At 36.4% G+C, this 12,458-nt stretch overlaps 1 protein-coding gene and 2 pseudogenes across 1 annotated transcript; all 3 read left to right on the top strand.

Moving 5' to 3' along the window:
* The first annotated feature begins 415 nt into the window (after positions 1-415).
* Positions 416-1,384, top strand: LOC120616958 (olfactory receptor-like protein OLF4). The gene has a single exon (XM_039880507.1). It carries the CDS (start codon positions 416-418, stop codon positions 1,382-1,384), a length of 969 nt encoding a protein of 322 aa, XP_039736441.1.
* An 8,767-nt stretch (positions 1,385-10,151) lies between these two features.
* On the top strand, positions 10,152-10,843 carry LOC120616957 (olfactory receptor 7A10-like; annotated as a pseudogene).
* A 1,026-nt stretch (positions 10,844-11,869) lies between these two features.
* LOC120616981 (uncharacterized) lies at positions 11,870-11,988 on the top strand (annotated as a pseudogene).
* Positions 11,989-12,458: the final 470 nt, after the last annotated feature.

Here is a 12,458-nt window from a genome sequence, read left to right as displayed (position 1 = left end):
GGTCTCTTAAAATGTCACCTTGTTTACAGGTCCTACCTATATACCCATGAAAAATACAATGCATAATTACTTTCTCTTTTAGATCTGCTTTCCTTTTCTTCATACCATTTGTCACCATCTAAAATAATTTATAATTTTATTATTAGCTCCTATATTCTTCCTCCATCATTGAACTTCAGAAACTTTTGTTCCTCAGCATCCCATATTCACAGCCTACACAGTGCCTAAACATGATCAATCCTATCAGAGGTGGCACTGGGGATCCCTGAAAGGGACCATATCCATATAGAAAATATTAAAATTAATATCTCGACAGAAAAATATAAATCGTAGCATTTCAAATATGTAAGTAATGCAAGTTTGTATGAAAATTAGTCATGTTATTTTCATCTATTCTGGTAGTCACCTCCGCCACATGGAACCAGGGAATCTTACACAAATTTCAGAATTTCTTCTTCTGGGATTTTCAGAGAAACCAGAATTGCAGCTTCTGATATTTGGGCTTTTCCTCTCTATGTACCTGATCACTGTGTTTGGAAACCTACTCATCATCCTGGCCGTCAGCTCAGACTCCCATCTCCACACGCCCATGTACTTCTTCCTCTCCAACCTCTCCTTAGTGGACATCTGTTTCACCTCCACCACCGTTCCAAAGATGCTGCTGAACATCCAGACACAGAGCAAAGTCGTCACCTATGAAGCCTGCATCACCCAGATGTATTTTTTCACACTTTTTGCAGTGTTAGATGTCTTTCTCCTGACTGTGATGGCCTATGACCGCTATGTGGCCATCTGTCACCCCCTGCACTACATAGTCATCATGAACCCCCGACTCTGTGGACTGCTGGTTCTGGTGTCCTGGATCATGTGTATCCTGAATTCCTTGTTACAAAGCTTAATGGCATTGCGACTGTCCTTCTGTACAAACTTGGAAATCCCACACTTTTTCTGTGAACTCAATCAGATGGTCCAACTTGCCTGTTCTGACACCTTTCTTAATAACATGGTGATGTATTTTGCAGCTCTCCTGCTTGGTGGTGGTCCTTTTGCTGGGATCCTTTATTCATATTCCAAGATTGTTTCATGCATACGTGGAATCTCATCAGCTCAGGGGAAGTATAAAGCATTTTCTTCCTGTGCATCTCACCTCTCGGTTGTCTCTTTATTTTATTGTACTATGCTAGGTGTGTACCTCAGCTCTGCTGCTACCCACAGCACACACTCAAGTGCCACAGCCTCGGTGATGTACACCGTGGTCACACCTATGCTAAATCCCTTCATCTACAGTCTGAGGAATAAAGACATCAAACAAGCTCTAAAAGCATTCTTTGTGAAGGAACCCACAAACAGGCCAATTGTCCTAAGACCGAAGAAGTGCCCATGATTGCAGAAGTCAAAGGCTCAGAATCAGGTAATGTAATTATTTTCAGACTATGAAGTAGGACTTGCTCTTTCTATATATTTCCTGGAATTTCTATTTCTTTAACCTCATCTGTTCTGTTCAATTTATGTAACTCAATTAATTCATCTCTCTCCGATACCCAACGGCTTTCCCCATTGTTATTTTCCTACTTTCCCAAATTTATTAACCATGGATCAGAAATATTTGGAAATTCTCATTTACCTAATGAGAAAACATAGATTGTTTTAGAAATAATTTTTCTCAAACTGCATATGTAGTACTAAATAATTCTTTTTGTTTTCCTAAAAGAATTGTCATGAGCAGTAGTACTCAAATGGGGAAGAAAAAAAAAACTATACTTGATGACCAAGGCAATTTATATAATTTTATAAGAGAGGAAACTCTGAGACCACTGTTTTTCACTTTTATGCCTGACATTCCTTTGTATATCACTATCTTAACTGCGAATGTAGACTATAACATACTAGTGTGTTTTGTAGATGGTTACTGGGTTTTATTCTCCTCATGAGGATTCTGTTCTCCTTTAGCTTGGAGACTACAATGACATTGGCAAAATGATTATCAAATACATGTCTCCAAGAAGAGTCTTCACTGAAAGGTAAATTTTAATAAATAGATTAACCTAATACCACCTTAAAATCACAGATGATTTCAATATGATGAAGCAAAATTTTAAATCACACATTGTACTACTATATTATTCTTCATGCTATACTTCTATTCACTGGTATATGGAGGAATGGTGCCCATGTGTAAATGGGGTTTATATACATGGTTAAAGATTGGTTCATGTTTTTCTATATTTTATTGAATTATCTTTATGTTTCTGCTTGAAATCTTTCCATGCTGCATATAACATGACTTTTCATTACTGTAAAAAAAAAAATGAATTTCCTCTTCTAAATTTTCCACTAGCACAGAAGGGATGGTGAACAATTGTCATCAGTATCGCCCATTATTTATCTCCATTATACTCAGGGTTTTATTCATCTTTTATGATCAAAGAATGACTCAAGAGAGAGCTTGCATTCCTGTCCAGTCATGTGAATTGGTCACCAGTTTTCTTACACACACATGTATCCTTTCATCCTCTCCTGGTTACCTGGAAATGAACACCAAAGAGTTTTAAATACAATTGTCTGAAATAAACTGAAATAACACAGTAACCATGAATGCTGTCTTCAAAAATGAGAACGGATGCCAACAATAATCTGTAGCAGATTATTATAATTATCCTCACTTCTGTTCACTCTGATTATTGTATCAGTTAGCTATTGCTGCATAACAAACTATCCTAAAAGCAAACTATTTAATGTAATGCCTTTATTACCGAGTGAGATTATATGAAGGAGAGTTGTTCTGAACTCTGCTGGTCTCTTTATAAATCTATAGTCAGCTGTGAGTCTCTACATGTGTTTCTAAGGCTCACTCATGATGTTGTGTGTGGCCATGGTACACTTCTCCCTTGAAGCAATATCACTTTACTCTATTTCCCTATCTAGTTTTATCTTCTATTTAAAAAAAAAAAAAAGAATACCAAATGTGAATTGTTTTAACTTACTTCTACTGTTTCTATATCTGTTTATGATACTTCACTTTTTTCCCAGGTAGAAGAGATATCTCCTACTATTTCTCAGTATGAATCAGCTACTTGTGCTCTAGGTCTTACTCTGATCCATGCACTGCTAGCTTTTTCCTTCTAAGTAATTTATTGGAGTATAATTACACAATACAAACTGCATATAATGAAAATGTACAATTTGATGAATAAAAGGAGCTATACAAAAATTTCAGTCTATACCTCATGTTTGCATTTGTGTATAAGTCAAGAAAGTATAAAATAAACTTTAATGCTTTTTAATGTATTATTAAACATTTAATATACTTGACCTTCAATTTCCTTATCTCTGAAGGTAATGTAAGATGGTAAATATGACTTCAGACAAGTGTCACGAGAATTAAATTAAATGTGTATGCATATTTTGTTGTCCGAAGAAAATGTTCAAAAGTAAAGTTGTGTGTATGTATACTTGTGTTTAATTATATATTTTTTTCTTTCAAATAAAAATACTCAAATATGTTGCGGTTCCTGTGAATTGGGTAGGAGAGAATGAACACAAAAGACATACAGACACAGACAGGGTAAAAGACTGCATCCCCGAGAGCTGTCAGCGTTTTATTTTTAAAGGCTGACATTTGGCTCATGTCCTTTCCCACATCCTTATCTGATCCTAACCTGCCCATTTATGTTCCCTCCCTCAGTACTGAATATCCTTGTTCCTCTGAGAACTTGTTCTGCTTGTTCCAGAGGAAGGTCAGTGCATGCAACTGACTCTTCAGCCCCTTCCTGTGTGCAGGGTGGGGGTGCTTGGGCTTGTGTGCAACGCCTAAGGCAAATACTCAAGATAAGCATAGTCCAAGTTCTCAGGAGTGGCGGTGTCCGGCTCACTCCCTTTGGCCGATGTTTCCATGCGTGCCAAGTTCTTCCCAGCAGATGTATCCATGCTTGCCAGGGAACAAGGATTCTCAGCACTTTAACTCCATCATTAACTCCTTCATAAATCCGTATATGTACACAAACACGGACTCACTTAAAGTTTCATTCTTTATGTTGAAAGGAAACGACAGAAAGTTGAAGAGGACAGAGTGAAAAGAATGAATGTTTGAATTAACATGAAATTAAAAGATGTAGAAATTTAGACACAAAGATTTAATGTAAATGGTAGGCAAAAATTTAAATGATAAATTACTTTTACTATCTCAATGCTGCATCAAATCTGAAGCATGTTTACATTTATACAATGACAAATTCTCTACCAGCTAAAGCTGAATATCTCCAAACCGATTATAAATTTGTTCTACTTAATTAGGGTGAAATTAGAACACAAAATGCCTTTACCTAGGGGAGGCTAAATGATGAACTGAGACATTGAATCTCAGTTTCCTGAATAAAATTTTGTTGGATAAATGGTACTAGACTTATAAGGAGTAGGGGGCAGGTAATTTCACAAGTTATATGAATGTCTAACTACTCTGCTCTACCCCTGAAACTAATATAATATTGGATGTCGACTATAGTTGAAAAATGTTTTAATGTTTGCATTCAATTTTTAATGCTAATGTAAAATTATCACACTAGCAATTTAAAACAAGCACTTATATGCTCTTATAATTCCTGAGGTCAGAAGCAGGAAATGGGTCTCGTTTTGGCTAAAATCAAAATGTTTACAGGGCTCAGTTTCTTCTGGAGGCCACAAGGAAGAAGCTATTTACTTTTCTATTCCAAGCTTAGATTATAGTGCAAAAAAACCTAAACATATTTCTTATAATTAACAAATATTTCATAGTGAGGGACTAAATGACAGCTCTTAACTTGTGATATAAGTATGAAATTCCAAATTGTCTTGGCAAATGTGTTATGAAACCCAGTGTGTAAACCGAAAGTTTATACCAAAAGAATTCAGTTCTTCCCCTTGTTGAAAAGAAAAATAACAATTTTCTACAGATGTCAAGGGTTTTGTCTCTACCACAAGTCAGTATTTTGAAGATTCGAGGTTTCTAATCCATACTGAATTCTCAGTCTTAAATTTGAAAAACATTTTAAATCAGGGTTAGAATAAGGTGCTAGGAGGCTAGTCCTCTGGAAGCCAACAGACTTCATGAGGAAGAACTAATAAATACTCGATTCACTTGACTTCTAAGCTGGTCTTCTGAGAATGCAGAACCTCCAGGAAAACTTCCCCTTCTATCCAGACCCACAGGGAAATCATAAGCTTAGAGGTTGGAGTAGCAAGATGAAAATGTGCCTAATGAGCAGACATGGGGAGCTGTAAATAACTCCTCATCTCCAGTCCCTCAGCGTGTGAGACCTTGGGCTGGATGAAACCAGGTTGTTGCTTTGGGAGTCCCAAGTTTATCTAGGAGACCAATGCTTGACCATTTCCTATTGTCTTGTCTGGGGAGAGCACTTCAGTCTCCATCATCAGCCACCCAGGAGGTTAGACTTTCACACGGAGACCTTCCCCTCAGGGTTACCAGTCAGGTAAGTCTGAGAGTCCTATAGGTACAGCAGGAAAGAGTCAGAAAGACTCAAAGTCAAGCATATTTACATGAGGTCACTTGACAACCATCAGCCTAGCCCATAGCCTAGAGATCTCTATGATTGTTTGCTTGTCTGATTAACTACTTCATTATTTGTTCATGATGCTACAAAGAGAAGTGAACATTGAACTCAGCAACACATGGGTAATTGCTGACAATTAAGTGATGGAAGCCCAATTAGAGATGGCAATATTGACAATCTGTTTTCACATTTGTTATTCCTTATTTTTCTTTTCAGCCCTTTTTGATTACATTTATTTCTAAAAGTTGCATCATCTTATACTGTCCTCTGGAAAAAATTCTTTTTTATATTTGACTAAAGATCACTTTACCTTCAATAAGCATATTTGAATCCATATATTTCTATATAAGAAGAAATTATAACTTAGATACCGCTTTCTCCCCAATTTTCAAAGCCTTCTATCATATTCTTTCATTTTCAAGTCTTTGGAATTTTTTGTGAAAGGACAAATTTAACCTGGAATTAGTGATCATGTTGATATTTTTAAGTTATTATTTTATGTCTCATATAAATTAATTTGATTCTCACTTAATTTTGTTTCATACAATTACTTTGTAACCACTATACTTAACCTAATTCCACTCCTACTGATGATCTTTATTCCATAAGTTCTTCGTTACTTTAAAAACTTCTCTTCCTATGTTACGCACATATATTCACATGCTTTTATACAAATGTATGAATAGCATCCTGTGCCTATCAGAAATGCTCTGTATGTGTTAGTGCAGTTTTTTTCTGTCTCCATTCTTCCTTCTTACTCACTAATACCTCGTGATCTTCCCTCTAATCAACAAGTACGAGGCCATGCCATCGTTTTTATGTCTACATAATATTTCATGGTGTGGCTATGCTATACACACTTTGAAAGCCTTACATATACTTTCTCAGTACCTTGCTCTTATAACAATAATACAAAAATATTTTGAGATTATTATGTTAGAACTCTGGTTCTCCACCAGAGGCGATGTTGCTCCCTCAGGGGACATTGAGCAATGTTCAGAGGCATTTTTGGCTGTCACATGAGAGGTGTCAGTAGAGTCCAGGGATGCTCCAAATTATCCTACAATGCACAGGAGCCCCCACCACAGACAATGATCTGGTCCAGAATATCAATAGTGCCGAGACTGAGAAACCATGAGTTAAAGAATATATGTACTTTTAATATTTATAGCTGTCAAGATAGTTTTCCCAATGTTGTAACACTTTACAATTCCTGCAGAAAAATTAAAGTACCCCTTTGCAATGTGTTTAAAAGTTTCAACCCCAATCAATGTGACAGCTCCTTAAATTTTTTTCCAGGCTGATGGGTGTCAAAGAAATTTTTTGTTGTTTTCTGAACTATTTCCAAGTTCAATCAAAGATTCATATATTTCCTTTCCTTTTTAAGCATTATTACATGCCCACATATTATATGCTCGTTCTTCTTTTATTATCAGCCTTTCAAATGATTTTTAAATATTATGATTTTTCAATTAAATTTTGGGAGATGTTTTGGCCATAAAAGTGTTTTAAATTTTATCTAGTTAAAAATGTCTCTCTTTTCACTTTTGATTAAAATGGTTTGGCTCACCTGAAGATATTAATATATAGTCTTCCATCTGTTCACCTAAAAAGTATTGGCTGCTCTTACACTGAGAAGGTAATCCCTCTGATTATTTGTAGTGTGACAGAGATAGGGGATCGACTTCATTTTCTTCCAGGTCAATATTTATTTTGCCAGCTGTTATTCAACAGTCTTTTTGAATATATTAAAATGCACTCTTACCGTGTGTTAAATGTACTTATATACTGAGACCTAATTGCTGGTTCATTTAACAAATAATAACTGAGCATCTGCTGTGTGCCATAATTTCTAGGAACATTATATATTATCTTCTATATCTATGCCTTTGCCAACTTAATTACTAACCCATGTTGATATCATTCAATTATTGCTCTTTCATATTTTGTTTCCATTTGTTTTCTTTTTTAATCTTATCTTATTATTAGTTTCAGGTATACAGTACCTTGGTTAGAGCAATCAGACGATCCCCCTGATTGCTCTTTTTCTCTTCTGGCTCTACACCTAGCCATTACATTACTGCTGACTACATCCCCTATGCCATGCTCCCCGTCCCCATGACCAGCTATCAACTACGAATTTGTACTTCTTTAACCCTTCACCCCTTTCTCCCAGCCTCCAACCCCCTTCCTCTCTTACTATCATCAGATTGTCCTATATATTTGTGAGTCCGTTTTTGATTAGTTTGTTCTTTTTGTTCCTTAGATTCCGCATATAAGTGAAATCATATGGTATTTATCTTTCTCTCTCTGACTTATTTCACTCAGCATAATAACCTCTGTTTCCATTAGTTTTTGATACTCTGCGCAGTTTTCTTTAACATAGTTGCTTTGAAATCACTCTCTTTAGTCTGGTTTCATTCTTCCTGCCATTCATTTTATTTCGTAACTTCACCTTTACTTAAATGTGTTTCCATCTAAATGCACATATATTCACATACATTTATGAAAATACAAAGGTGAACAAAACAAGTGAAGCCCTACTTGTTTGGGTCTTGCACTATGATGGTGAAGTCAGACTGCAATGAAATAAATGTTTACATGACATTATGTGCTCAGGCTTAACTCGTATGAAGAAAGTTCCTCAGTGTAAAAGGATGAAATTGTCAGATGTATGCAGGACTTATAGAGTGTGGCCTGGGGAGGCCTTGCATGTTTGATGAAGGACAGAACCAGAATTAGACTTGCCCACTGGATTTGTCTAAAATAAGATCAAGACCCAAAGTCTAAGAAAAACAAAGAAAAAATGCCTCAAAGGAGCACTGACAAAGGACTTTGCCTCATCTATTACCCACCACATAAAAACCAACTGGTCAAATAAATACAGAATAGGCACAGGAAAAACCAGTCTTCTATTGCTTGATATTAAAAACATCCAAACTTTGTTGGTTTTTTGTATATTTCCTTTTGTGAATCATTGGCTTGTTTATGTATTTATTTATTCGTCAGTTTTCACTTGGGGTATTCAATCTGTAAGGTGTTTCAAACCATATGTTTATCACCACTTTTGTCTTTTGGACAAAGTTATTATTTTTTTCTCCTTTATTATTTTGCTTGGCTTCAAGGGTGTGTAATCAGGGTTGGAATGCTTCCAGAATTCAATGAAAATTTTTCTTCCTCATCATCTCAGGGACCACCTGAGCTTACTAGATCTTTTTTCTTCTTCAAGTCTATTTTATTCTTCTCTCTCCCTCTATGTTTATTTAACATGTTGCTTATGTTTCTTTAAATGTCTCTTTTTAAAAAGCGCAGAAAAGAGACTTACCAATAGGGAACCCCAAGTGTATTTATCCATGGAAGGCTTACAATAGGAATACTTCATTTCAATTCTTTTTGGAAAAGGTGCTTGATCTGAACAGCTTGAGTTGCATCTACACATAGCCTAAATAGTGTAGGAGGGATGACAGGAAACAACACAGATGAGGAGGCCATGGTGTGCTGTATTGTGTGTGAACATTTATGTATGTGTGTCTTGTGAACTGAAAGCAGTTCTCAGAGCAGAGGTACCAGGACTCTTATATTCCAAGGTGACTTATAATAGATCAGCCATAACTCTATCAAGGGAAGATACCGAAGAGGAGATCCTTTTCAATTCTGAGATGCCTTCACAACCACATTAATAAAGCGCAAGATTTACATAGCGTGGATGAGAGATTCTCTGTGACTTGAAGTTTCAACAGCAACAGGCAAGCCACCTGTTCTTCAACATTCTGACATCAGCTCTCATCATGCTCTGCCTTACTCATTAACACACTGACTCATTTTGAGCCTTGATTTTCTAAGACAATCATCTTTCTTAGGGCCTTGCACTGGCAGTTCCTTCTGCCAGGCAAACACTTCCCAAGATAAAATCGTGTTTCCCACTTAGTCTCTTTGAGATGTCTGTTAAAGGGTCACCTTGTTGGCAGGTCTTGGCTTAACTCTATAAAAATAACACCCTCTATCCACTCTCTCTGTTATATGTGATTTCTTTTTCTATAGCATCTGCACCATTGGTATATTATATTATTTTTTATTTGATTATATTCTTTCTCCATCTTTAGATTGTAGAGACTTGTTTTTCAGCATCCTATACTCTGAACAGTACCTGGACCATGGTCTATATTTAATATATATTCCTCAAATGCATAAAAGATATTCTCAATAAAACAGCAATATACATTATGTTTGAAGAACAGGTTGATGGTAGAGAAGGAAATTCTAATGATAAATGGCACTGGAGATGTGTTAATGGGGACTAGGTCACACACCAAATGGGGAAATTATTTTCTTGATTCTAAAATATGAATGCAGCATTTATCCTTGGTTACTGATGCTTGTTTATGTGAAATTTATTTATTTATTTCTATTTTCTGGTAGTCACTTCGAACACATGGAACTAGGGAATGATACACGAAAATCAGAATTTCTTCTTCTGGAATTGTCCAAGGAACCAAAACTGCAGCCCCTCATATTTAGGCTTTTCCTCTCCATGTACCTGATCACTGTGTTTGGAAACCTGCTCATCATCCTGCCATCAGCTCAGATCCCCACCTCCACACACCCATGTACTTCTTCCTCTCCAACCTGTCCTTGATAGACGTCTGTTTCACCTCCACCACCGTTCCAAAGATGCTGGTGAACATTCAAACACAGACCAAAGTGATAGCCTATGACAGCTGCATCACACAGATGTATTTTTATATACTCTTTGCGGTACTGGATAACTTTATTCTGACCATGATGGCCTATGACCGCTTTGTGGCCATCTGTCACCCCCTGCACTACACAGTCATCATGAACCCCCAGCTCTGTGGACTGTTGATTCCAGTGTCCTGGATCATGAGTGTCCTGAATTCCTTGTTAGAGAACTTAATGGCTTTGCAACTGTCCTTCTATACAGACTTGGAAATCCCCTCATTTTTCTGTGAACTCAGTTAAATGGTATGACTTGCCTGTTCTGACACCTTTCTTAATAATGTGATGTATCTTTCAGCTGGGATGTTGGCTGTTGTTCCTTTTGCTGGTATCCTTTATTCTTACTCTAAGATAGCGTCCTCCATACAGAGAATGTCATCAGCCAGGGGAAGTATAAAGCATTTTCCACCTGTACATCTCACCTCTCAGTTGTCTCCTTATTTTATTGTACAAGCTTAGGAGTGTACTTCAGCTCTGCCGCTACCCACTGTTCACACTCAAGTGCCACAGCCTCTGTGATGTACACTGGGGTCACACCCATGCTGAACCCCTTCATCTATAGTCTGAGGAACAAAGACATAAAGGGGGCTCTGAAAAGATTCCTTGGCAGGTAAGCTTTTCAAGGGCCAACTGTACTAGGCCAAAGAAGTGCCCATGAATTCATGATTCAAACCCTCAGGACCAAAAACTCTGACACAAATTAATCTAATCTTTGGACCATAAATATTTGAAAATTCTCATTTATCTCATGTGTTAACATGAATTTCTTAGCATAATTTATTCTTTTGACATATATCATCCCAAGTAATTTTTCTGTTGTTTTTCCAAAAGAAGTCATCAATTGTACTGCTCCTATAGACAAAACCACACTTGGCTACTAAGGTCATTTGTATAATTCTATTGTAAAGGAAAAACCTAAGACCATAGTTTCACTTATATATTCATTATTATTTTCTATAGCACTACCTTCACTGCTCTTTCTGATAATGTAGACTTTAACATGCTAGTATGTTTTATAGCTGGTCTCTTGGTTGTATACTCTTCATTCTCTTATTCAGCTATGTGTCTACATGCCTACCATAATCACCAGAAAAAAACTGACTATCAAATACATGTTTCTAAGAAAAGTCTACACAGAAATATAAATGTTAATAAATAGACTGACCTAATATGCGTAGAGTCAGAGATGACTTTAAATATGATGAAGCAAAAATAGTCATACATCGTATTACTATGCAAAAATAGTTTCATGCTGCACATCTACTCACTGAAGTGTAGAATACGATGTCCATGTGTAAGGGTCCTTATTTACTGGGGTGAAGAAATACTTTGAGTGTTTTATGTGTTTATTTTTTACTTAACTACTTTTCTGTTTCTGCTTTAAAACTTCCAGCATGCCGCCTACAAATATGGCTGCTTCTAGTACTCTAAATTAAATATCTCCATTTTTCTAATTTTTTTCATAACTACCAAAGGGGGAGTGAATAAACAATATTAATATCATCCATTATATATATCCCCTTTCTACTCAGGAATATCTTCAATCTTCATGATCAAAGGATGAATCATACAAGAGTTAAAATCCTGTCTACGGCCATGCCACCCTGAACAAGTCCGATCCCATATGATCTCAGAAGCTAAGCAGGATCGGGCCTGGTTAGTACCTAGATGGGAGACCACCTAAGAAGACCAGGTGCTGTAGGTGTAAAAATTAAAAATAAGGGATTGTAAGCTGACAAGGTCCTTGCAATCTGTGAGGTCAAGCAAGGGTTGCCTCACCTAAAAATAAATAAATAAATAAAAACAAAAATAAAAAGTAATATAAATAAAATAAAATCCTGCCCAGTCATGTGAATAAGGATCACAAATTATCCTGCACCAACATGCATGTCCTTCTACTCTCTCCTGAATCCCTAGAAGGGAACTTCAATGGAGCCACTTTTATACAGTTATCTGAAATAAATTTGACAACTGTGAATGCTGTGCTCAAATATCAGTACAAATGCCAAAAGTAAGAAGTAGCAGATTTTTATAATTTCCCTCAGTTCTGTTCGCTTTGACTATTGTATCAGTTAGCTATCGCTGTATAATGAGCTACCATAAAAGCAAATGGTTTAATATAATTCCTTTATTTTCTAATCGGTTTCTATAGTGGGAAAGTGTTCTTTTCTCTGC

Source organism: Pteropus medius, unplaced genomic scaffold (assembly GCF_902729225.1).
Source record: "Pteropus medius unplaced genomic scaffold, Ma_sr-lr_union100, whole genome shotgun sequence".
Lineage (NCBI taxonomy): Eukaryota > Metazoa > Chordata > Mammalia > Chiroptera > Pteropodidae > Pteropus > Pteropus medius.
This window is presented reverse-complemented; position numbering and strand designations above follow the sequence as displayed.